Genomic DNA, 26001 nt, shown 5'->3' with positions numbered 1-26001 from the left:
AAAATACTACAAATAAATTGTTACAACATATTGGATTTACTCAGAAGAAAACCCTTGCAAATAAAATCTTTAAAAATAAAACTTAAAATAAAACACACTACCTACACAGTAGGTAGTATGTGTGTTTATAAGTGCTTTAGATGACAATATTTAGTGTTTACTTTATATTCTTGATTTCCAAATGGTACATCAGGCTAATATTAGAATAACAAAGCTTGTGTGCAAACAAGAGGTCCCACTTTTACATAAATTCTAGGTGTGTTTCCTTGTCTGGTGCATTTCGGTGTTACACTCAGTTTTCAGAAACTAAGAGTAGCTATTCTTCATATTACTCAAGTAAAAGTAAAAAATACTTCTCCAAAACATAACTCAAGTGAATTTAACTAGTTACTATCCACCTCTATCATCTGTTCTTCCATAAGAAGACAAAAAGGGCACTATCATTTGGAAATTTCATACAAATATTCAAAGTCCAGGTGATGATTTTACTGGTGTCTGATCACAATTTCTGAATTTTCTTTGGGTCAGGATTTGCTGGAACTCCAGGCTATCTTTCCCCAGAAGTGTTGAGGAAGGATCCCTACGGCAAGCCTGTGGATATATGGGCCTGCGGTGAGTTTGAGCTCACAGTTTTAAAGTCCCACATCTTGGCTTTAGCTAAATAAAAACATTTTCCTAGGGCTTGGCAATTCATCGATTTTATCAATTCGTCACGTTTGGATTTTGGAAAATCAGAATTTTTATTTCCGAATATTACCAAAATAAAGACGTAATTTTTAGTACTCCAACAACAACAAAAAAAATCAAATTATTATCAGTAATAGGACTTTGAAATGTTTGTCTCTTTCAAATACAGAACCGCTGAGCTTTTGTCCTCATTAAAAATACCTTTTTTTTTTTGTAATTTTAAGAACTTTCTTCTGTTAATATTATTACTGTTCTCGTAATTTAACAAAAAATATCATAACCGGGCCCTAACAACTCATAGAAGGGATGATTGAAAAAAAAAGCCTTTTTGAAAATATTTCCTGTCATTTGTAATTTTCTTTTTTAGAAAAGAGAGGATGAAAAAAATGTATCTGGTATAAATAAAATCAGATTTTTTTTTTACCATATCTCCCAGTCTTACTACTTTTTCTAACTTTTCTTTGTGGTGTGATCTCTCCATTCTGATATAACAGTTTTATTTTTGTTAGTCTGACAATTACAGATCCATGTCAAGAAATTAAAAGCATCATCAAAAAGCATTTCGGTTAATTTTGATGATTATGGCTCACAGCAAATGAAAATATAAAATGTAGTTTCTGTGAAAAATGGGCAGCATGTTTATGGTGTAATCACTTGTTCAGGAAGGAATTCACGCAGATGTTGACTTGGTCCTAGATGTGTCCATGAGTGGCGGCGCTTGAAGCTTGTGCAGCCTTTTATACCACAGTTTTTCCTTCCACACAACTTTCCATTATTATGAATGGATAGAGCACTCTCTAATCAGCCAGCTTTCTTTTTTCGGCTCACGGTTTTGTGGGCCATAAGATGAAAACAATAAGAAATAAATTGTTGGAAAATATCACTCATACAATGAATCCATGTAGCATAATGTTGCTTTTTGAATGAACTTGCTGAAATAAGCTAAGTTTTCTTCTGTGTTTCCTGTTGTGGAGCGAACCACCTGTTGCTGAATGCTCCTTATTGCCGACCACTTCATCCGGCTTTGTAACATGATCTTTCTTCCCGCCTCTTCCTCCGCCAGGTGTTATTCTGTATATCTTGTTAGTTGGATATCCTCCTTTCTGGGATGAAGATCAGCACAAACTCTATCAGCAGATCAAAGCTGGAGCGTACGATGTAAGTGCTCTTTGTTTCTCTCCGTGCGTGTGTGTTGGTGTGTATTTGCGGTGGGTGCAGTGCAGAGGTTTGGCTAAGCACTTTTTGAATGTTTAATAGTGTCCAATCGAGATCTGGTCCAAAGCTATTGATCCTATCAGGGCTTTCCTGACGCATTGCAGAGGTGTGTGTTTGTGTGTAAGCAGGAGAATGGGAAGGTGTATCCTATCTTCTAGTTGGTGTTTAATCAAGTCACACTGCAGCGTTTTGTAGAGTTCCTCCTTCTGCACTTGCAATATAACAATGGCTTTTACAAACTTTATAATAAATCTTAAAGTGGTGCTCAGATGTTTGTTTGTTTTTTTTATGGTCAGAAATCTGCAGAAAATCTCCAGCAGGTCTCTTTCGAGAGGAAATATGGATTTTAGCTCTGTTCTTCCTCCCATGTCTTCATTTATGTTCAAAATGTCCACAGTTCCCATCTCCAGAGTGGGACACTGTCACTCCAGAAGCGAAGAACTTGATCAACCAGATGCTGACCATCAATCCAGCCAAGAGAATCACTGCTGAACAAGCCCTGAAACACCCATGGGTCTGCGTAAGTGACCCAGTCACACAGACTGCTTTAAGCTATATTTACTGATATATGTAGATTCAGAAACGTGTTAAAGCCAATCATGTTTTGTTCTCTTACAGCACCGTTCGACAGTGGCGTCCATGATGCACAGACAGGAAACTGTTGAATGTCTGCGTAAATTCAACGCTCGCCGAAAACTCAAGGTAGAAATCTTCTTCTGGGATTTTTCTTTTTACACTTTACAACCAATGTAACGATTCTTCTGTTCACTGCCACTGTAATGTGGCAGGATTTAAAAATGTCTGCCAGTAGGGTTTCCTCTCATCAAACTCAATTTCACTCAGTACRACTTATTAAATCTCTAGTTCATTGCTAATCTCATGTTGGTCAAGTTTATACCAAGTTATGAAGGATTTAGTTTGACTCRAGTTGAATTCAAATCTCTCTGCTTTACTTAAATAAAGTCAGATCAATCACAGTTTGACTTTATTTCAGTCCTAATTATAATATMATACTGTTGAGTAGTTTTTGTACATAAGGCCTTATTCACACGGCAAGATATTTATGCTGATTTTTAACCRAATTTTCCCCTTCCGTTGCGTCGATTATTATCTTGTTGTCATCTAAAGATGATATTAGGAATGTTGGGGATATCCAACATGTTGGATTGTCTTGGCCCAGTATCCCAAAGGACAAACGCTTTTTAAATGAAACATGTAGCCAATCAGGAAGTGACGTGACAGAAAGACTGAGGGAAATACAAAAGACAAAACTGCTGCGATGACGCACCAGAAAGTCCGGTTCACATCTGAGACGGTTTTTTTGTCATTTTTATTTTCTCTGTTGGAAATAGTCTACAGCCTATCGCCATTGCTCCTTCCTCGTCGGCCATGTTTGTTTACTCTGATCTCAAGTGTTTTTCTTTTGGAGATTTCCCATCTGAATGTGTTGTCTTGTGGCTGTACACCACACAACTGTTGTCTCTGTTTTTATCATCATGTTTGACTGCTCAGGTTTTGAAAATCAACCAACAATTTTAAAATCTTGCCATGTGAATCAGKCTACATTCAATCTATAAGGGCTATAAGTTTCCATACATAGGAAAAATAAACATTTTATGTTGGACAACCGTTTTTATTTTTGTGTGACTTTGTGTAATCGCTGCACGTCTTGGACCACTTCATGGTTGATCTGCAACATTTTCAGTTTACTGAAACTTGCAAATAAGTTTTGCCACAGTGTCGTGTGTGTGTGTGTGTGATGCTCATTCCATGTTTTCTGTTAAAGTTTTGCAACCATGCAACTGCTTCCCGATCCAGCCATCAGAATAATTTCAGTTCTTTGCTCTTTTGTGAAACGGATCTTCTTGGGTATCTGAAATATAAAAGAAATACACATTTTACATTCTCCTATGTATGGAAACTTACGGCCCACCCTGTAGTCCAGTCCTAGACTTATCCAGAGAAGTACGAGAGTGGGAATGTGATGATGTGGTTCTAAGATGGGAATTTTTGATATGTCATAATTCTGCCATAAACGGCAATGGATACACAATATCAGGAGATGACTCAATATGCAGACATATTTCTGCCTGATAACAATCCAAAGCAAGCAGAGTTTCTGAAGAAGACAACGCTTGATGTAACATGAGGACCTCCAGTGAAACACACAGCATGATGGTTTAAAAGCAAAGATAGCAGCTAAGCTCTCCTGCAAATGGCAGCAAAAAGAAACTATAGCTYTTGATTACTAGTTATACATTTCTTGATGTTTTTAAAATATTTTGTTTTTTTTGTTATTCCATGCTTGCAACAGGAGTCCTTACATTTAGAGCTACTGTACAACTAAACACAGAGCTACCTAGGATTTAACCTCCTGATAATTACATTTTAAACTGTTTAATATAAACATTTTGGGTCTCTGCTATCATGTGTATGCAGGACTCTGTATTGTCATCACTTGATTTCTTATGTTATGCCTTCACTTTAGCATTCATCACAATTTTCATGCTGTATTTTTTGTGTTGCTCTGACGCTATCTCAGATGTCTAAAAATACATCTTTCTTGCACCGCGGCATAAAAAGCCCCCCTGTTTTTGTAACACTTTTACGATCATCACTGATATGTAGCCCAGCTTTATTCCTTTCTAGGTAGCAGCACTGAAATGCTTTAAATGATGTCTAGTAATAGTTGCTGTAGTTTGCATTCATGGTCATTCATGCAAACTATTGGAATCAATCAGCAACTGTTCTGYTTCTTCACATCATTTAAATTCTTTGCATAAATAAAGGTGTAACACGACTCTGAACTTACTGAACTTACTGTAACGGTGCCTTGCAAAGGTTTTCACACCCTTTMAATTTTTTTCTTTTTCACGTTACAACCACAGACTTCAATATTTTTCAGTAGAATTTTTTACAAGTATAACATCAAGAACTACTGAAGGAAACAACACGAAAACCTCAGAAGAAAATGAGTGCAACCTCCTTCTGCACAAAATGTAAACAAAAAAAAATGAAGATTTTAGAGGTTTTAGGATTTCTCTTTTCTCTTTGGTAAAAGACAACGAACCATTTCTCCTGTTAGCGCCAGACACTTGCGGCTGTTTTGGTTGTATTTACCCAGAATGCCCTTCGCGGTAGTCTGATTCCTGCATTTGGAGTGGCCTCTGATGCACTTGGCATTTGATTATGCATTCAAACTGCGTCAGTTCACTTCAAGGGAAATGAGCGGAGGTTTTTAAGTGAACCAGAGTTCATGTTTTTGATCTCCATCAGTTCTGTTTCACATTCACACTTCCGAAAACAATCCGAACTTTCTAGACAAACAAACTAGAGTTCAATTAAAGCGGACCAAACAGGTGTGAATTCATCCTTATATGCAACAGTTTTGCTTGTAGGRCCTAAAGCCTAATTTCTGTCTCCTCTAGCTGGATGCCCTTTTAGTATATATTAACTGTTTGCACTACATGGATTGTGGCAAAAACATTCAGATTTGTGGAGAGCACAACTAACAGTTATTGTGTCAGCCGATTCCCCCTCTATAAGCTCTATCTCTGCAGCTCCCCTCATTGCCATAGGCCTCCTGACTAGTGTTCTTGTCTGGTCTTTGCTTAGTTGGCGTTAGGCCTGTCGCGATAAACGATAAATCAATTAATTGGACGATAAATTAAACCTATCGATCTCATTTTAATTATCGTCGTTATCGTCTCTTCCTGCCTTTTTTATTTCTGTTGATGACACTGAATGAAAAATGGCTCAGCTCCGGTGCTCTCCACTGACCCTCCCTTCCTCATTTCCTTAGTCTAATGTCCAGCGCACACTACACAAGTTGTCAGCCGATTGTCGGCCCATTTTCAAAACCCGAGAGACACATTAGCCGAYAGAAATCCCAGGTATAACGGTTCGATCGGGTTTGTCGTGCCGTGTGGTGTCCAGCCACATGGGCACAAAATAATGGCTACAAGTCCAGTTAACAAATTTTAAAATCGGGCATTAATCAATGCTTTACTAGAATCTACCTGTGATGCATGTGGCTAGAGTCAGCGTAAAGTCCTGATTGAATGAACATTATAACCCATTTATGTCACGTTAATGAAGAACAGCTGAAAACCTACTGGGTTTATCAACTGCGGTATCAATTTGGCTCCAACTTCTCCCCTTGTCATTTCTATATTCTTTGCACAAAATGTTGAATAAACATTAATGATGTTTCCACATTTCATCTCCAATGTCTGCTGGACTTCGGGTTGCGTGTCAGCTGTTTGGGATTCCCCTCCGTAATTTCCCCTCAGAAAGCACAAAGGAGAATCCACACTTTCTGATTGGCTACCTGTCGCATTCAACGGGCTGCGTTAAGCTCCACCGGGGAAAACCTCTGATTTAGATCGGAGCGGCCACAACGATCTACCGTAACACACCACACACTGCAGGATGATCGGTTAGATCGGCCAACAATCTAAGATTTTCGTAAAGGGAAAATAGGGGCAAAAAAATGGTGTAGTGTGAACTACTGCATTAGGTAGACGGATGTGCCTGTCTTCTCTATTTAAATCTAGTGATTACTGAAGGGCAATATACATACAGACTTCATAATCTGCACTCTTTTGGTTGAATGCAGTATTTATTTCCACTTTGGCTTTATGTTTACTTTTTATTCAAGTACGTTTTTGTTAATGGAGACTGAGTATCCATTTTATTTTTGTTTTTGGTTGTTTTATTTAGTTCATCAGTTCCAGCGTTACGTGTTCTTTTGAAAATAAGGTGTATCTATCAGGAAATTGCATGTATTATTAGTCATTTCCATTAAATCKGTGTCAAAARGTCTTGAAACAATATTAACGTTTATCGTAATAATTTTTTAGACAATTAATCGTCCAGCAAAATTTGTTATCGTGACAGGCCTAGTTGGCGTATGAATTGGAAACTTTGTAGACTGAGCCGTAATCCGTCTCTCGTTACGTTTCACAACATAACCGGACTTTTAAGCTTCTCCGCCATTTTCTTCTTGACCTGCCTTCTCAGTCTTCATGAGGCTGTTTGTTCTCTGGTTTTCTCTAACAAACCTCTGAGGCCTTCACAGAACCTTATCTTTAATTGCACACAGGTGAATTCTTGTGAAGGTAATTGGTTGCACTGGACTTTATTTGGCTGAATATAAATGCATGCCACTCTTTTTTAGATTAGCATTAAAAAGTGAAGAAAAAAATCCCTTCCCATTCATGGTAATTATGTAGTACTTTATCACATAAAATCAAAAAGAATATTAAAGTTTCTGGTTTTGATGTGACAAAATGTGAAAGTGTATGGATATTTTTGCTTGTGCTAAATTTGCAGAATAATAAAAACCTTTTGTCCGATTTGAAAAACGGTTTAAAGGAAAAGCAAAAATCCTACCAAACTAAAACTTCTGTTCTCTCTTCTCGTCTCTTTCTCACGTCTTCTCCTCCTTCGTCTTCTCCTCCAGGGAGCCATTCTCACCACCATGCTGGTGTCCAGAAACTTCTCAGGTGGGTGTGCCCTTCGCCCTCTGCCTCCCACGCAGAACATGCAGAGGGAGAGGAGGAAGGAGAGTGGATAGAGTCCTCTGCACCTCTTTTAACCCCCCCCCACCACACACACACACACACACACTCACACACTCACCCACTCACTCATCCTTAAAATAACAATATGCTTTTGTGTGTGCGCAGAAGAGTTTGGACGCTTAAAACGTTAAACAGATCTGAAACGTGATGTTCCTGTGTGTTACAGTAGTCGTGATAAATCTTTGAGAGCTGATCTGTTTTTTAGATTGTCATGTATCAGATTGTATGTGAGTCCAAGTTCTGTCTTTGTCCATGTTAATGTATCTCTCCCTGTTTATCTGTCTGTGTGCGTCTCTCTCTCTTCTGCTGCCCATGGAGAGTTTGCATGTTTAAAAGAAGGACAACAGACTTTTTACTTATTTGTTTTTTGTTTTTGTTTTTGTTTTTTTTAGAAGATTTTGATGTTTTGGGGAAGCATGTTGGTAGAAACGAGTGACAATTAAGATTCAGTGTTAGTTTTTTTTTGTTTTGTTTTTTGCTAAGAGTGACTTGTTTTTGCTGAGGCCCTGCTCTCAGTTTTCAATTAACTGGTCAGTCGATGGTTAGTGATTTCAGCCCTGGATCTAGGAGTCCACAGCGGGTGCACATATTTGCTTCAGCCCGCTTCAATAAAGTGTTGAGGTGCATCTCAGTGAAGTTGAAGGTCGTTGATAAGCTGATTTATGTTTAAAAAGCAAAACTTGAAACTTATTGCACACCTGGGATACAAACTGAATGCTATTAAAAATTAAAACCATCCCAAATTCAGTGAGTCAGTAAATTAGATTAAGACATAAAAAAAATATTTCTAAACCAGAAATGGAGAGGACTACCCAAGCAGTGAATAGACAAAACTTAACCATTGGATAATGTCAAGAGGAAGACAAAATGCAGAAACCAACAAAGCAGCTGAAACAATCTGAGATTCATAAATTWAAAAAATGCTGATCTCATCAATGCTTCACTGCATTGATGCAGAAATTGTTGTTARTTTTCCTGTAAAAAATATCCAATGCATATAGCGTATAGTATATGAATAAACATTTCAGTCTGCTGATATTTCTTGTTTTTATTTGTAATTTCTGAAAAACGAAACTTTGGATTTTATTAGATGCAAGTCAAAATAACCAGAAATTATTGCAATAAATGAAAACGTTGTTTCGGGTCCATTTTCAGGTGATGTATTGATAACGACGTAATAATTCAACTTYGTCCTCCCAAAGATAAACGCACTTTTAATTGTGTGAAGGACGCTTAACACTGGAACAATAAGTAAAATGGAAATAAAAACCACACACAACTGAACCCATAAATAAAATGCATTTTCTTCTCTAAACAAAATTTCCCTTCAAAACCTATTAATCATCAGAAGGGAAATTATTGATTGATTTATTGCGACAAGCTTTAGATGCAAGCCATAATTATTGCAACTTGAAATATAATTTGTGCAATTAATCAGTTTAATAACCCTTAGCGACAACTCTCTGAGATCCTCCTCCATTTGGGCTGAAGCCAGCACACCGCTGTGGTTTTCTAGACCCAGACCGGAAATAACGAGAAAAGAGCCACCTGTTTTACATAGCTCCTCCCAACTGTAGCATTTTTGTCCAATAGTGGGCCGGCAGCATACCAACTCTGCTGCTGCCGCCTCCTCCACGGCCTCACTGGCTCAGGAAGGTACGTCCCAGAGACACGCCCATCCACTTCCTCTCTACACACACAGCCTTTTTTTKGGGGGTGGGATCCATAGCACAGGTTGGCCCTCATTGCCATCCCCCATATTCCTGCATGCAGCGTCTGCCAGCTTCATCATTAGCATTTTGCACATGACTGCATGCATACTCACATTAGTTTTGCTCACTCAGGGTTTCATTAATTTGTTTTTGCTCTATATGGCAGAGACATCAGATTTCCCTCACGATATCATGAACATTAGCATCAGTTAGCAGTAATCAGCCTACTTTAGTTTGCACTCCAGAGTTCACATCTCTCCACCGCTCAACCACAACCATTTCATTCACTAGATTAAGTAATCGCACCCCTGCGATCCTCACCAGCTGGATCTGGGAAGGCTGGGAAGCAGGATGAGGAGGGGCTTGTGTTCTGGGGGCGGGAACCCCGAACTGCAGGGGGTTGGCAAGAGCTGGGTTGGCGTGCTGCCATCGTCAGACCTGGTTCTGGAGAAACGGACGGACGGGGCAGGTGTTGAGGGGAGAGAGGCTTTGATGGAGACGCTAGATACTATTCAACCTTCCTGATTAACCTCTGGAAAAGGAAGCAGTCTTAAGGCTCATCTCTCCCTCTTGAGGCCTGTTTCAGTACTTTTGAGCAAAACTTCGCCTCTTGAAAGTGCCGAAATAGGTCTCTCCTCTTCTTCTGCCTGAGTGGAGACGGATGGCAAAGGTCGGCGATTCCAATGGTGGCTCCATGGATACATTAATGAGAATAAGGCAGTGCAGAGCAAAGTAGATCCTCTTTCAGCTTTTGACAGGAGAACCTTCTTTGCTCTGCAGTGTGTGTGTATAAAAGGAAAGTTGGGTTTTTCTATTAGCATGTGTGATTGTTTGAGCTGAGCTTTTGGGGTGTTTGTGGTGCCCTCCAATGCGGGCTTCCTCGCTGACAATGGACCACGGTGCCTGTTTGTAAGTTTGTTAATTTCATGTGTGGCGTCGTCACTCTAGACTTGACTCCTTATCTCTTCTCCTTTTAAAATCATCTGAATGTTGTTTTTTTTKGTCCTCTTATGTTGCGGAGCCCCGTACTGTATGCGGGGGTGATTTATTTATTTATGTACTTATTTTTGTGTTACCTTGCAAAAGTATTGAATTTCGGCGCAGTAAATTGGTCTATTTTGTATGAGATGACATTGATGACAAATGTCAATTTATAATTGTACATATGTAGCCTGATAAAGGTTCTAAGTCAAAACATGTTTATATATTTCTTTTATGCAAAATTCACATTTTACACATTTTTATACGTCCATTTGGATCTCAGCTGCTTCTAAAAACAAGTGCTTAAAAAAACCACACAGCCATTTTTTGATCATTATGTTAATATTTTTTGGTGTCTGGAAAATAAGAAATTTGAAACAAATCCCAATTTAGTCAAATTCAACCGGCACTGCACTGTTACTTAGCAACCCCAACTGAGCTCCAGCACATTTGGTCAGCTGGTTTTACCGCTTTATGTGCTGTACAATGGCTGCWGGAAAAAACAAGTGCTTTGTTGTTGACTTGCCATCCAGAAAAAAACTTGCTGCATTGTTGTTAGTTGCACAGGAGGTTCCACTGCTGCTTTTCAGATATGTACAGTTGCATAATTGCTTATTGTTTGCAGCCATTTTCATGTGCGAGTGTAAATGTTGAGTTTGAGGGGGGTGCGGCCAGCAGCAGCTTATTTGGATTTAAAGTGACTAGAGGCTCTAAAACGTCTCATTCTGAAAGGAGATCAATACAGGCAGAACTGACCAGGATAAAATCTCATTATTTATGCATGATTTCCTGCAAAAAAAATGTGATGAAGATGTTCTTATAACCCATAGACCTATGCTAACCTGTTCAAGRAAACATAATAGGTCACCTTTAACTCTTATCAATCTTGTAATATATTTCGGTGTAGATGGGACTGCACATGAAAATGGCTCTTTATTAACCATTCAGACTAACAGACACCACCACAACTGTCAGATATCGATATCGTCCTGTGGGGAAAAAAAATCAAAAATAGTTGTTTTTTTGCGAGCTAACACAAAAGAGAAAGAAATCCCTCACATCACAGAGGGGGCTCCGTATTATTTCACTCATTACTGCAAAATCCAAGCCTTCCTGACTGTAAACGCTTTCCCGCACTTATTTAAGTCTGGCCAAAGCGGRGCTTTGCAGTTTGCTCATGATGTTACCCTACAGCGACATTACATGTAAAAACTGGCATCTCTCTATCGTCTTTGAAGTTGTTTTGCTTTGCTACCTTTTGCATGTGGGTGTCCTGTGTGGTGAAATCCTATAAAATGTTCTCTGGAGATGCCTCCTTCTGATGCTTCCTAATGCAGTCTCCCCTGCTGCTCACTATTCGGCGCTTTGCTCGAGTGGTGCAGGCTTCCTGTGGTCGGTCATCTTGACTTCATCTGTGCTGTCTTGTGTAACTCGTGATCCTTCATAATTTGGAGGGGAGGCCATACTTGGGAAGCAAACGAACAAGGCAACACTACACCTTCACAGAGTGCCTTGTAAAAGTCACATTTTGTCAAATTACAGCTACAAACGCCATGGTTTTTATCTGGCAGACAAACAAAGTGGTGCATCATTGTGAAAACGGAAGAAAAATATGTAGCTATCAAATTTCACATTAAAAAAATCTTTCTCCTGTATTCTGACATTCGTAAATAAAATCTTACTGAAGATACTGAAGTAAGTATAGTTCAAAAACAAAATCTTGCCAAGTATTTTTGGTCTTGTTTGAAGTACAGATATCAACTTCCATTACTGAATAAACTTTAAAATTAACCCGTTGACGGCTCCATTTATTATTGCGCTCCTGTGTTCTTCTTCTGCACATGCGGGTCGCTTTGGGGAAGTAAACTGTTCATACAGAAGTCCCATTTTGGTTTAATTAATAGTATGAGCGACCATGCAAAAAAACTGGATTTCTGCAAAAACTATAATTGATCATAAAGACACACCTGCTGTGTGAACATAGACTATCAGTTGCGCAATCCACAAATCTTGTTTTATGGAAGAGAAACCATGAATAATTTTCTTTTCACGTTAAAATGCACTACTTTGTGTTCATGTGCAGCATAATGTTGTTATAAAAAACTTTGAAGTTTGTTGTTGTAGCATGACAAATGTTTAGAAAGTGAATGATCACTGCAAAGTAGTACCAACACTACTTTGCACTGCAGATGGAAAACAGTTGACTTTTTTTTCTTTTTTTTTTTAATCCAAGATTTCACTAAATAAGGAACATGTTTTGTTTGATCCGTCAGTTCTTCTGTCCCCAGTTGTGGAATGAAAACTTTTCTTCATCACACATTTTTCCTCTTTGGATGCTGCATGGCCAGATCTCAAGATGAAAAGTAGCCTATCAGCCAAGATCGAGGAGCATGAGTTGTCACTTGAAACTGTTTGCTGCTGTAAATGCTATGCTCCTTATCTCTAATCTCTCTTGTAGTGTAATTCTAAGCCATCTGTTACAACCCTCCCTTGAACCCTCCCCTTCCCTTCTCCCATTTCTTGTTTGAAGGTAAGAAACACAAGATAAGAGTTTTGAAAACTGTGTGTGTGTAGGTAGCAAAACAAGTGAAAAGGAAGCAGACATGGAGGAAACTGGTCGGAGCCTTTAAAGGAAATCAATGATTTACATTAACCTAGCTCGTCACAGCGAGTCCTGGCGGCCGTTTGAGTCTGACCATCAGCCTCTCCTAGATCTGCAGGGGTCTTCTCTCAGGCAGGAAATGGATTTAGGAAGTTTACTTTGCTCTCAGGTTTCTCTTTTATCCCCCAGATAGCAGTGAATGGATTAAGATGTGAATGGGTTTTTTGCAGAGTGTAGCAACCTGTTCAGCTGAGGGAAAATTGCACCACAGGTCCATTAAATGCATGTTATTCTCTGGAAACATCTAGCCTTACTCGGTCACAAAGGGAGGCCTAATAGGGTTTCGTAGATACGAAAATTGGAGATCGAGATCTCAACAGAAGCTAAAAACTGGGTGGATGTTATCACCTCAAATGAAACTTTTTAACAGTTTTTTCCCCCTCCCCTTTTCCATCCTCTGTATTTTCACAGCATGCAAAAGTTTACTCAACAAGAAGTCGGATTCTGCCAAGGTGAGCTCGTCCTTAATACCCGTCTGGTCTCCTGTGTCCTTTCTGTCTTTTCTGTCTCAGTTCTACCTGCTGTTATTCTACTGTGTTAAAACTTAGTATATAACATAAGATCAGACATTTACTGGCTAAGTTGTTTCTAGCAAGGTGATGATAACCAAGCAGGATCTCTTTCTAATTGTTCACTAGCACTGATTCAGCACTGGAACAGATTAACCAATGTTCGTATTTAAAACAAACCATCAAAGCTCAATTATTTTTGCAATCAAAGTTTGCAAACAAAGTTATGGTGTGTCTCAAACTATGCTTTAAAGGTTTTTTTATGTAGGATAATCCAGGTTAGACCTTTTATAAATATTGAAATAAGATGCGCTCATTCAGAGACCAAAAAATTATTGTAACTATTTTCCACATGACCAAATCAAAATAACTCATTCAGTATAGAATAGTTCAGTTTATGTTTGACTTGTTAATATTGTAGTATTTTGCCGTTTGGATCATCTTGAGAGTTGAACATTTTGGCATTTTTGTTGTTGTTGTTTTTTTGTTGTTGTTTTGTTTTTTCTGTTTGTTTTTTTGTCCATGAAAGTTAAGGTTTCATAAATCTCAAGCTGTTTTATAGAATCTTTTTATCTCTGTTGAATTATCCAGCTCAGGGTTTATCAGACTGAATGTTTTAGATTTTAAACAAGAGATGATGTAAAACAGTCCAGACTCATTAAAATACATGCAACTGCCCTTTAAATCATTGGCAATTGGAAGTTAGACGTGGAAGCTGCGTTAGCATCGTTAGCAGCTAAGAGTTAGCCAGGCATGTTATTCTTTCTGTGCTTGTAAATAATTTGGAATAGTGTTCCCAACATGTTGCCCAACAAACTAAAAAAAGGTGAAGAATACCTTTGTAGCTGAGCACCTTTAGCCAACTGTTTCTACTTTCTTTTTCCCTTCAAAATAAGAGTCTGAAACATGGATGCAGAGTGCTAAGTTTAAAGCACTTGCCTTCATTTTCAGGCTTATTTTAATAGCTTAGATTTATTCCAGCAATCACTTTCTTACATTAACTGGGTTGATAGATTTCACTTTGAGAAATATCAAAGTGAAATTTTAACTTTATTTTACAGTCAAATTTTGTTGTAAATGCAATAAAAACCYGTCTACAAAAGTTTTAATTATGAAACACTCATTTTGTATTTCCCCCTGAAATTTGACTTATTTCCTGTTTTTCCTCCTTTTTCGTCATGTTTAGACCCTAAACTTCTCGTACTCCCATCCACAAGCTTTTCAGTTTCCAAGTTCTGCTTCGTTTTTCCCAGTTCTTGATCCAAAGCTTTTATTCTTTTACCTCAAGTCAGCTTCAGTCAACTTCCTTTCCGAGCAGTCTCCCATCACTTCCAGCTCTCTCCTTCTCCTGCTGCCCTCCCTGTCTATATTCTTTTGCCCCTGGGGTTTTCTGTGTGTAGTTAAGTGGCACAAGCATGGAGAGTTAGTGAGGCAGTAAAAAGGATGATCTAGAGGCCATTCTGTGGCACTCACCCCTCTCATTTATCCTGTTAGCTCTCAACAGCCCTGGAGCTCGGAAAAACATTAGCCCCCTTTCCCGAAAAAGGCGTTTTAATTCAAATGCATCTGTGTGTGTTTGTGTAGCTTTTGTGTTTCACTTTGAGTGTTTGCGTTCTCGTCCCAGCCTTCTACCAACAACAGTAAGAACAGTATAGTGAGCGCCATCAATGCCCTGAAAGACACCAACATGGCAGCCAACGCCCAGATGGTACAGTAGGCCGCCGCAGTGCCAGTTCCCGCCTCTCTCCTCCCCCCTCCACCGCCAAGTTGTTGCATAGTTGCCCGATTTATTTTTCTTGCCTCATCCTCCATCATCATGCTTGTCATCCTTCATCTACGTTCCAGGAGATGTTGCTTTGTATCATTCCGCACCCCAGCAGTGCCAACTTGAAGCCATAAAACCTCCCAAAGGTGCACAAGTGTTACTGAGATCAATGTACATTAAAGACCTTTGGGAATSCTTCAAAATGATAAAATCATTACTTTAAATCTCAGGCAGCGCATGTGCACCCGTTTAGTTTTACCCACAATWAATTGGAATATYATTGAAKAGTCGATGTCTTTCACTTCTTTCAATTTAAGGAGGGAAACTTGTTCAAGTGTTTATTTTTGTTWATTTAGATTGTAATTTAAAGTCAGTCAAAACCACAATATTAGCTTATCAGAAAATTTAAATATTCGTTTTTTTAATATAGCACCAATTCACAATAAATGCCGTCTCAAGGCACTTTACAAAAAATTATTTCAATTCAAATTTATCSTAGTTATCAAACAGTACAGTATGCTCAATGAATTATTAAAAATAGTTGAGAAAGTTTGTAAGGAAACCCAGTGGATTGCTTTTTCTATTACATAGGGATATACAAAATATTTGTTAGCAGTCACTGACATTCTCAACAAGGATGCCAAGCCACAAAAGTTTATTTCTATATAAACTGGCTCCCACCGCAATTAATCGAAGCATATTAATAGAAAGCTGAGTGGAAGGAAAAAGTGTCTGGACTGCAAAGCCTAGAGTAGATTTACAAGATGATTATGGCATTTATTGSGATATAAATAAAATGGGTGACTAAAAACTATTCAAAAGCCTTTTAATAGATTGTGAAGCTGAAGTAAGGGCTTCTCCACACACAGRCGAATCCAGGATGGGCAAGAAGTGTAACTTTTATTGTGTTAAATTATTCCTTAGGCAGAGACARTTTCATCTTACCTGGGCTAAGATGACAAACGACTGGGCAATAGCTCGGTGACCCAAAGTCGTCTTTTCAGGGGAAAGTAAATAATACATTTCATTTGGAAATAAAGGAAAAGTGAAGAAGAACTGAATCAAAGTTCCTTTAGGTACAGCATGAAGTTTCCTCAGTCATCGATGCTTTGAGTTGCCATGTTGGCGTGAAAACGCCATTGCAAAAGATGCATAATATTGGAAAGTTGAGTGATAGGAAAAACTCATGTAACGTTRTTGTTAAGAGGAAGGTGAGATAGCAGACGAATTTAGTAAGTTGTGAAAGGGGCTTTATTTAAATATTGAGTGTAAATACTGTACAATATAATATTCTTCTTAAACTAATTCAAAATCCAAATGAATAAACAAAACAAGATGGTCGTCTTGGGCAGGGTGACGTCACTTTGAACCATGGTGAAAAAAAATCCAGATTTTCAAAAACTTTAATCTTCAATATCCAAATTTCTATGTTAAAATCTTTTTTATAGGTTTTGTGTTTGGTTTCAGTATCATTAAAATTACCAGAGACAAACACTTTAAATAAATTTGCTTCTAAATTATTTGCATAATGAATGAGTTTCACTTTTTGAATTGAATTAATGAAATAAACCAGCTTATCAATCATATTTTCCTTCCCAGTTGCATCTGTCTATAAAGCATGGGCTTGTTGGTTGGACTATTTACTGCTCACATCATGCAGCTAGCAGTTGAAGCATCAGACAGTTTWTTTTATTGTTTTTCCAGGCCCTCTGTATAAACTTTAACATTCCAAACCTAACTACATATGCTTTTGGCCTTTTTTCCATTTCAACCATCTATTCCAACATTTTTCTTTTTGCTCTGAACTTCTTTAGCGAATGTTTCCTCACTTCAACCTGCTTTCTTTCCTTCATTAACATTCTTACTGACATGCTGGTTCTGCTGCCTTCATCATGCTCTTGCAGCATGCAGTGAATGGTGTGTTGCAGTGCTGTGGTTTGGATTAGGTAGTTTGCTTCAAAGGTGCTTCACAACTGGTGCAACAGGACCCCAAGTTTTATTATATGTGTGCAATTTACAACTCAAATGTATTCAGGTTTGCAGCCTAAAATTGTTAGATTTGTTACTGTAGCTAAAGGAGATTCAGTCTTTGACTTGAGTCAAGTGGGGATTTTTAGTTTTTTATTTGAAGGAGATTTAATGAATCAGAATTCTACCAAGGAATTTATGGAAACCCAACTGTTCTGAAAACTAAAATGCTGCCAGCATTCAGAGATTGTTACAATTGTTCACTTATATTTACGTCACCAGTAATCCRTGTTTTGTTCTGTAAAACAGTGAATGGAAGCAGCTAAAAGTCTGTAGTTTTTTTTTTACACAAACACAAGGATGTATCTGTGCTGCAATAATGTCACAAAATGTTGTAAAGACAGTCTAGACTTTTTGTCTCTAGATAATTCTCTWTYATGTTGYTTGACCCTAAAACATTTATTCAGGCTAATGTTGCATATGTTGTGGTTGAAACAGATGTCAAATTGTAGATGTTGTCAGAAATCAGCTGAAGTGAAACACCACTGCCTTCATGTGGCTCAGGCCAGGTGTTAATAATTAAGTGATCCTTAGTTGTATTGAAAAGGGGCTAATGGAGATAAAATGGAGTAAAATTAACCTCAGAAACTTCTCATGTCCTCATAAACCACTGGGGTTTCCTGAATGGAACGGTTGCTAACTCTGTTGAAGGTAACTCATCATCTTCGTATGAACTTTGCCGTTGGTCCTTCCCCGTAACSCAAGATTTTTCTACAAGAGAAAGATTTCAGTTTACGCTTCCAGTGAAAGACCCATTTCTGTGTAAAGGATCTTTTTGATCCRAGATGGACTTAAAGTTTTATCACAATATTTTGTGAGGCTTTTATGATCATGATAAAAGTGAGTTTATTACTCCTTGTGTTACTGTGACWGTATGGAAGAGCAATCTTAGCCCCTCAAACACTGCTCTTGAAAAACAATGCCCGTTATTGTTACGCTGCTTTAGGACACTGCTTGCATAAAAAAAGTGTGATTTGTTTGACTAAACTGCACTAAGCTACTGCATTTAATCATATCGGTATATTTGACAGTGATATTGAGCAATCAGTGGAGAAAATAATAATTCTGACAAGACGGCAACAACCACAATGTTTTGGGATTTTTAACATCATTTATGGAAATTAAATCAAAATTCTTAGGAAAAAAATGGCACCATAAATGGTAAACAATACAGTAAATGACCAACACCAGTCAGAAGTCTTCCCATACCTTTTTTTTTTTTAACGATAATGGCGGATGTCCTGTTGCTGATTGAATGCTTCAAATGTAAATTGTATATCTCAMCAGCTTCTTGTTCTCATTGAAAATTATTTCCAAATCTTTATTTTTGTGGAACCTGTAACCACTTGAAAAGTAAGTCATCGCTGTTTCAACCCAAGAATCCAGCAGAGGTGAYGCCGCTGTGACGACCTCAGTTGACGAGTCGGGTGTAACGGAGATGCTTTTGTGAACGTGGCTCACAMATTTACAGCATAAGGATAAAATGTACATATATATATATTTGGCAGATATCTGTAATTTTACCAACCTAAACWGTCTTTCACTCTAAAAATGCCCTGTAGGCTGTGAATGTGTTGSGGAGGTAAAGTAGTTGGGGCCGGTTCAAACCCAGTTGAAACGCACCATTTCAGAGCAAAAATATGCCAGACTGACTGTTCTGTTCTGCTCTGCAGGAATCTCAGAGCACAGTGGTGCACAACCCTCCTGATGGAGTCAAGGTAATATTTTTGTTGGGTGAAAACACGGCGCTACCCTGGTTGACTCGCTCTCGGATCTTTCCTGCGTTGGTTTCAGTGTCTGTCTGTCCCTCTTCTCGGTCCTCAGGGATCAACAGAGAGCAACGCCACAAACGATGAGGAGGAAATGAAAGGTAGGAAAGGTACTCAAGTGTTTTATTCCCTTTTCCCTGTTTTCATTCACTGTCTCTTTCTTTCTCCCTTTTAGTGAAGTGTGTGTATTTGACTGTAGTGATCGGCAAGTGTGTTGCGGTCCTAAGCGTGCCTGTCGTATGTGTGTGTTTGTAATTATTGTGTGTTTGGCTACATCTAGCGGACAGTTCGGCGCTGAGTCAGAGCAGCGCCGCTGAGGAGATGCCCCCTCTTCTGCCCTCACCTCAAAGCTCACCTGCCAGTAAGTTTATCTATGGCAAAGAGAAGCTATATGGTTGCCCCCTGTCCCCCCTGAAAGGACCCGACACCCACTCCTCCCACTCTCACCTCGGTTTCTTGTAGCACTGGCAATAATGTCCTCCATGTTTGAGCTCTGCTCACACCCCGATCTACCAAGCCTTACTTTTTTATAGGGTTCCCACTGGTTTTTTAACGTTTCTCTTTCTGGACTCAATCAGATTCTGATGCCAAAGAATTTAATCTTTTAGTTTATTGCAACTTGGATTCCCCCACTGCTATTACCTTTTTCTTTGTAAAACAGGAAAACCTCAGCTTCCTTTTCCTTGCATACATGCAGTGATTTCAAAAAYCATTTAAAAAACTTCCCAATTTTAAAGTCACAGTCAACGGGCACAGCGCTGTTACCAAGCAACTCCAGCCAAAGCCAGCCTATCGCCTAAGTACCCGAGCGAAATTCCAACGTTTGGTCAGTTGGTTTTTCCACTGTATGAGCTGTACAATGGCTGCTGGAAAAAAAACAAGTGTTTTGTTGTTGACTTGCCATCCAGAAACCACTTGCTGCATTCTTGTTGGTTGTGTGGGAGGCTCTACTTCTGCTTTTCAAATATATATATAGTTGTACAAYTGCAGCAATTKTTTCATGCRAGTGAAAATGTTGAGTTGGGGGCGTGGCCAGCAGAAACTTATTTGGATTTAAAATAACAAGATGTCATAAAGCAGCTCATTCTGAAAGGAGCTGAAAATAGGCAGAACTGGCCTGATTAAAATCTCATAATCTAAGAATGATTTTGTGCAAAAAAAATGTAATGATGTAATGTAATGTTTTGTATAACCTACAGACCTGTCATACCAGGTCAAGGTACTACAATAGGTCACCTTTAGCAGAAAAAGGATTTGTTGTGTGTGTATTTTTCTCCTCTTTCAGAAACCTTTCTTCCTAAAAATTATTCTTGAGTAGCTGGTCTATCAAATGCAAATGCAAATGTCATCTTTCTAGATTTTAGTATGTTTAAATTTGGCTGAGCTGAATTAWTTTTTTTATTTGAAAAAGTTGAACTACACCATGTAAGAAAACTGATTTTCAGAAGCCAAAAAAATAATAAAATACACGTACATGTTAAGTTCAGATTACACAAAATCCCTWGTGTGATATATATTGATGATTATGGCTTACAGCTCTTGAAGACCCAGTTTATGTAATCAGAAAATTTAAATAAGATTGGCTTCATAAATGCTTAAATGTCAGTCTAATGAAAATCAGGTTCACCTAYTACACAGTGAATGCATTCAGTACTTGGTCAGGGCTCCTTTTGCATGAGTTACTGCATCGCTACATTGTGGTCCTGCTGCYTTTTGCTCTGGTGTCCAAATTTCTTGGCAGACCACTGCTCTGACTTTGGAATTGATAAAACATGGTGGACTAAGACCAGCAGATGCCTGAAGCTCTTAAATGGTCTTTGCTCACAATTCCTTCAAGGCTCCAGTTTTTTCTGTTGCCTACGTACCTTTTTCACTATCCCATTTTTTCCTTAAACTCAACTTTCCAATAAAATGCTTGGATCCATCCAGGCAGCTTCTTTTGCATCAACCTTTTTGTGGCTTGCCCTTTTTGTGGAGGGTGTCGGTGGTTGCCCGCTGGGCAGCTCTAATCCAAGTTGAAATAAACTGATTCATTTCGAAGAGTTCCCCGTTTAAAACGCTTTAGTTTTTGTCATTAATGCATTCCTTTTATTGAAAAGTACCAAAGAGCATGGCTACTTTGATTATTTAAAGCGAAAGTAATGCACCAACTTTAAGAAAAGTAAAAAAAAAAAAAGTTGTACATCTCTGATTTTTGGCCACTGTGGGAACCTTGAAGTGTGTGTGAGTGCGCGTGTGTGTGTGTTTCCTGGTGACCACTGCGTATGTCCTGTCCTCCGGTGGAGGTCCAGCTTACCTTGCAGCTGAGCGTCCCAAACCGGCCCACTGCCCATCTGACTCTCCTGGAACCCTGCACAGCAGAGCATCATGTTTCTCTTTGTGCTCACACAGTCTCCCCTCTGTTCTCATTTACATGTTTTGCTCCGTTAAGATTCCTCCTCTTCATGTTCCCTCCTCTCTGCTCTGAATCTTTCCTTACTTTTTTCTGTAGTGCTTTTCTTCCTGTTGTCGAGCGAACACCCAAATGTTTTCCTTGCTATTACTCCTCAGTTGTATTTTCCATTTCTGCCTTCTTACTATAATATGCCGACTCCCTTTAGGCATCGCTGAAGCTAGTAAAAAGCAATGGCTTCGATCTCTTCTGCATTTGATGCTACCGCTCATCAGAGAAAGCTCCGTTAATCCATACGAACATTATGAGTAAAGTAGTCACAAACATCACAATTAGAGCTGTATGGACCCTGCTTCCTGCCATCATCTCATGTTACCCATCTGAATGTCTCTCATCAACTTAAGTTGGAGCTTTAATTCCTACCAGTTGTATTGGAAACCAGCCCTACATCCACCTTTCCCCCTCAGTTTTTTTTTATTTTGTTGCATGAAGTGTGTGTGCACGTTGCTTTTTCATCTTCCCTGTTGTCCRTCAACATGTATGTTTCACCATCCATTGTGTGTTTCAGTTCCACCGCATGATGTAAAGCGCATGGCATGGAACAGCACAGGCAACAGCTCCTGCCCCGACTCTGACCAATCACAGTCCTCCATCCCCTCCGCTCCACTAGGGGGCAGCACTGTCGCTACTAAAAGCAACACTAAGCTGAGTAAGAGCACCTCTCTAACTGCCTAACCCAGCTACACCTGCCTTCTGTTCTCAGTAGCTGCTTCCTCTCTGAAGTGCAATAATGAAGTATTAACACCCCTTAGTGTCATGTTCTTTTGCTTTATTTTTGCTTATTGTGTTATGACKTGGAATTATTGGATTTCTGTTTAGAGATTCTTTAATCAAACTCAAGTGATAACTTGCTAAAAAAAAATTTTAAACTATGATAACAAAGAAATATATACAGCGTCACAAAAAATTATTCACATCCTTGCATTTGTTCTAGGGTTGCAAATAATGATTATTTTAGTAATCGATTATTCTGATAAATTGGATTTTTAAAAATTGTCCCATTATGTAGATTTTTCAATAAAGCCTTGTATACAATAATATAATACATTAAAAGATGCTAATAAACAATTCAGTTCATTTTTTTTAGTAAGAAGATGCATATTTCATTGCCTAAATTATAATATATATGCTAATCTGTCTGACTATTTTTTTGGACTAACTGATTAATATTTGAATAGGAAAAGCTGCTTAATAGATTTTATTTTTTTTTATTCAGAATTTGAACCAGGTAAAGCTAAAACCACACCACTTGAGAAGTTCTGGTTTGAAAATATTTACTGACGGATTTTTTTTAATATAAAATGTGTGTATTTTTTGTACAGTTTTGGCTTTACTTTTCTGTGCTGTTCTTTTAGCAAACAGCCTTTTTTGAGTATGTACTCTAGTTAACAATTAACCGATTATTAACTTAATAATTTCTGCCCTAATTTGTTTTTCAGTTTGTCTTTAAATGATAGGATAGATCAGGAGACAGACAGATGGATTAGGGTTTCGTCTGCTCTGCTTCAGTCTCGTCGCAAAACAAAAAGCAAAACTCTGYATTTATGGTCCAACCCTCAGCTGTGGTCGTGGGACATGTATCATAGCTTTCTCCGTAGGGTGGCTGGACTCAGCCTTAGAGATGGGGTGAAGGAAATCTGTCATTAGGTGAAAGCTTAAAGTAGAGCCACTACTTCGCCACATCAAAAGAATCGGTTAAGGTGGCTCAGGTATCTGATCAGGATGCCCCCCGCTGGGCGTCACCTTGTGGAGGTTTTCTGGGCACATTCAACTGAGATGAGACCCAAGGGAAGACTCAGAACTTGCTGGAGGGACTGTAAATCTCTTCTGGCCTGGGATCGCCTTCGGAGCCCCTATAATGAGCTTGAGGATGTTGAGGGGTTCCCTTCTGGACCTGTTGCCCCAGCAACCTGATTTGGGTTGAGGGAAAGACAATGGATGGATTCAAACCTACACAAAATAGACAATGATGTAAGAGTGAAAACATGTTTTAGACTTTTTTTCTAAATCTCTAAAGAAATGTAAATGTTTCAAAACAATAAACAAGTGTTCACTCCCTTTGATGGTGTAAGCTCAAGTGCTTCCTGTTTCTCCGGACTACTCTTCAGTTGCTTCTGCAGCTTGTCTGAAGTCCACTTGTGGTAAACTCAGTTGATTGAGAAGATCTTGGAATGAAAACCATTGGTCTCTGTATAGAAAGGCAGTCATCAATAAATTTTTGTAATTGTTTAAGCTATTTATTTAGGCTAATAAAATAATTTACAACTTGCCACCAACGCAGATRACCTCTCTTCGCCCAGCACAACTCCCGCACGCAGCTTTGCGGCATCTGCAGTTGTCAGAGGTTTTATTTTTAGCATGTCGTTTCTATACCTCACACTGCATCCCATTCAATCTGCTGCATTTTTAATTGGTGAAAGCTTAGTTTATCATCAACTATCAACCTCTAATGGTGGCCAAACTGGAAAGAAATTGTTGTATTTTATTTGTCCTATTCTGGTGCCCTTATTGCTCACCATGTATACCTTTGTTTTATTTAGAGGGACTCGACATATCTCATCGAGAGTTGATGATTTTACCGTGAACCAATTGCTTTAATGTTGTTAGCAACTAATATAAAACGTTTGGGCCATTTTATAGATTCACCTGCATTTAATGGTTATCGGTCATTTAGATGCACCTCTATGGTAAAGTGGACAGATGAGCATTGTAGAGAATCTTTATTTTGCAGAAACGCACCTTAAATGATCAGGAGAAAATTGTTTGGACTAGTAGAAACTTTTAGTCTCTGGGGCAGGAGGACACATGTGACGAGGCCCTGCTTGTCATGTGGATAACGTCATGTCAGCTGTGAAGCATGTTGATGGCAGAATCATGCTGAGGGGATGTTTTTTCTACTTGCATTCCAACATGGTTCTCAGCGATTTTTGGRGGCAGGATTCCTATGCAGTGTTAAAGTCTGGAGCTTGCCTTCATCATTTTCCAGGTACAAATAATTTGGGGGGCAGGGAAGGAATGAAGCTGCGTTTGTGAAAGTGTTTGGTTTCCTCTACTTTTTCTTCTTCCATTTTGTAAAGGCTGCAAATCTAATAATGCAATCAATACASTGGAGTTCAGTTGATTTTTATTTACATGTCTTGTCTTGGATTTTACCATTGCAGCCAACAGTATTTTTGAGTCATTAACTTTGTTGCACACTCATTTCAAACACACTCAAACTGGAATCTGTTACTACTATTTTGGACTCTTGTGCTGAAATACACGACAAGTCTTTGTTCCACTGCATTTTTTCCATATGTGGTGAAATAAACCTTATGTTTCTGCCAAAGTCCTTTRGTATTTAATGTATTTCTCTTCTAACAGCTGTTTAGCTCTCATTAGCAAATATGCACAGTAGGAAAAAAAGATTGCTTAGGAAATAACAGTAGTTACTTGGGGCAAATTTAAATGCGTAAGAAATAGTTCTTGGTTTTGATACTGGCTTCGCCGCGAGAATTCACGGAATTTACGAGCATAAATCCTGCTCGTAAAATTGTTTTTATGGACAAATGCAGTCATACATATGTATTCTTTCATTCTTATTTGTGAAATGTAATGCTAATGGATGTAGTTTGTACTGTATAACGGTTCAGCACATCCATTTACCTCCGATCACTCCACTCTACAACATCCAAGATGGCGGCAACGTCAAAGTATGATTCAGTGCTCAATGAGGCGTCTACGTATTTATGTCATGCTAATGCTAACTAGGCACTTACTTGCCGTTGCTAGCTAGCTAGCGTTTTTGCGTCTGTTGGACCATTATGGGTAAGTTCAAGTTTATCGTTAGTTGACTGGACGAAGTTCGTACATCGTGAAGCTATAAACATTRAATTCCACTCGTAAATATTCTTAAACTAGTTACCTACCAATGTCCCAAGTACTGTGTTGTAGTTTTGTTTGATGTTTCTATTTCAAAGTAGTCTTAAGTTAGCATGCCGCCTTAAAAATAATATACCGTAAGCGGGGATTTAAAGAAGTTATATTTTCATTCTAGATTCTTTTAATGTTATATTTGGATCGACTCGCTGTTCCGTCGTTCCTTCTGATATTTTTGGATGTCGGATTCAAAAACGCTTCGTTGAAGCTCGGAATCAAAGCTGACAATCTGACCCTTAAGCTGAGCTGTTCTTGTCAGCTGAGGCGTTTACAGGCAGAAATGTGGCAGCGTGTGCTCCCACCAGAGTGTCGCACTCAAGGCGAGAAATTGAGCAACTTGCCATAAYGTGGTCAAGCTGCAGTGAAGAAGAGGCTGCTTTGGTGTAACGGGTGTAGGATGAAGTTAAACATCTAATTCTCCATGTGGCTTATAATCATCCTCCACCTATTTTCTATTTCTTCTCTTCTGCAGCCCGTAAACAGGAGATCATCAAGATAACGGAGCAGCTGATTGAAGCGATCAACAATGGAGATTTTGAAGCCTACACGTGAGTGCGGCAGTTTCTTTAAGCTATGGGAAATACTTGTATTGACTGAATGTACAAAGTAACAGCTATTTGTAATAAATAAGATGGCTTTGAAAGTGATTTCTTGAAAAATGACTTTTCTGGAGGATTTTTATCTCACCTCTTCCTTCATGACAAACATATTGAACACT

At 38.7% G+C, this 26001-nt stretch overlaps 1 protein-coding gene across 13 annotated transcripts in view; it reads left to right on the top strand.

The window, feature by feature from the left end:
* Positions 1–26001, top strand: part of LOC103481524 (calcium/calmodulin-dependent protein kinase type II subunit gamma) — a 60518-nt gene that overhangs the window by 29249 nt on the left and 5268 nt on the right. Inside the window, exons 8-20 of one of the 13 annotated variants that reach the window (XM_008437027.2) lie at positions 529–612; positions 1751–1845; positions 2300–2422; positions 2521–2604; positions 7367–7409; positions 9081–9143; positions 13254–13294; positions 14976–15059; positions 18818–18862; positions 18969–19014; positions 19194–19274; positions 21874–22014; positions 25756–25831. In XM_008437027.2, the coding sequence (XP_008435249.1) occupies positions 529–612; positions 1751–1845; positions 2300–2422; positions 2521–2604; positions 7367–7409; positions 9081–9143; positions 13254–13294; positions 14976–15059; positions 18818–18862; positions 18969–19014; positions 19194–19274; positions 21874–22014; positions 25756–25831 (1006 nt within the window). Of the gene's footprint in view, positions 1–528; positions 613–1750; positions 1846–2299; positions 2423–2520; positions 2605–7366; positions 7410–9080; positions 9144–13253; positions 13295–14975; positions 15060–18817; positions 18863–18968; positions 19024–19193; positions 19275–21873; positions 22015–25755; positions 25832–26001 lie in introns of all 13 variants that reach the window. The other 12 variants (XM_008437026.2, XM_008437030.2, XM_008437028.2 and 9 more) reach the window with 12 other exon arrangements.

This window comes from Poecilia reticulata, linkage group LG19 (assembly GCF_000633615.1).
Source record: "Poecilia reticulata strain Guanapo linkage group LG19, Guppy_female_1.0+MT, whole genome shotgun sequence".
Lineage (NCBI taxonomy): Eukaryota > Metazoa > Chordata > Actinopteri > Cyprinodontiformes > Poeciliidae > Poecilia > Poecilia reticulata.
The sequence above is the reverse complement of the archived record's forward strand: the minus strand, read 5'-3'. Positions and strand labels throughout refer to the sequence as shown.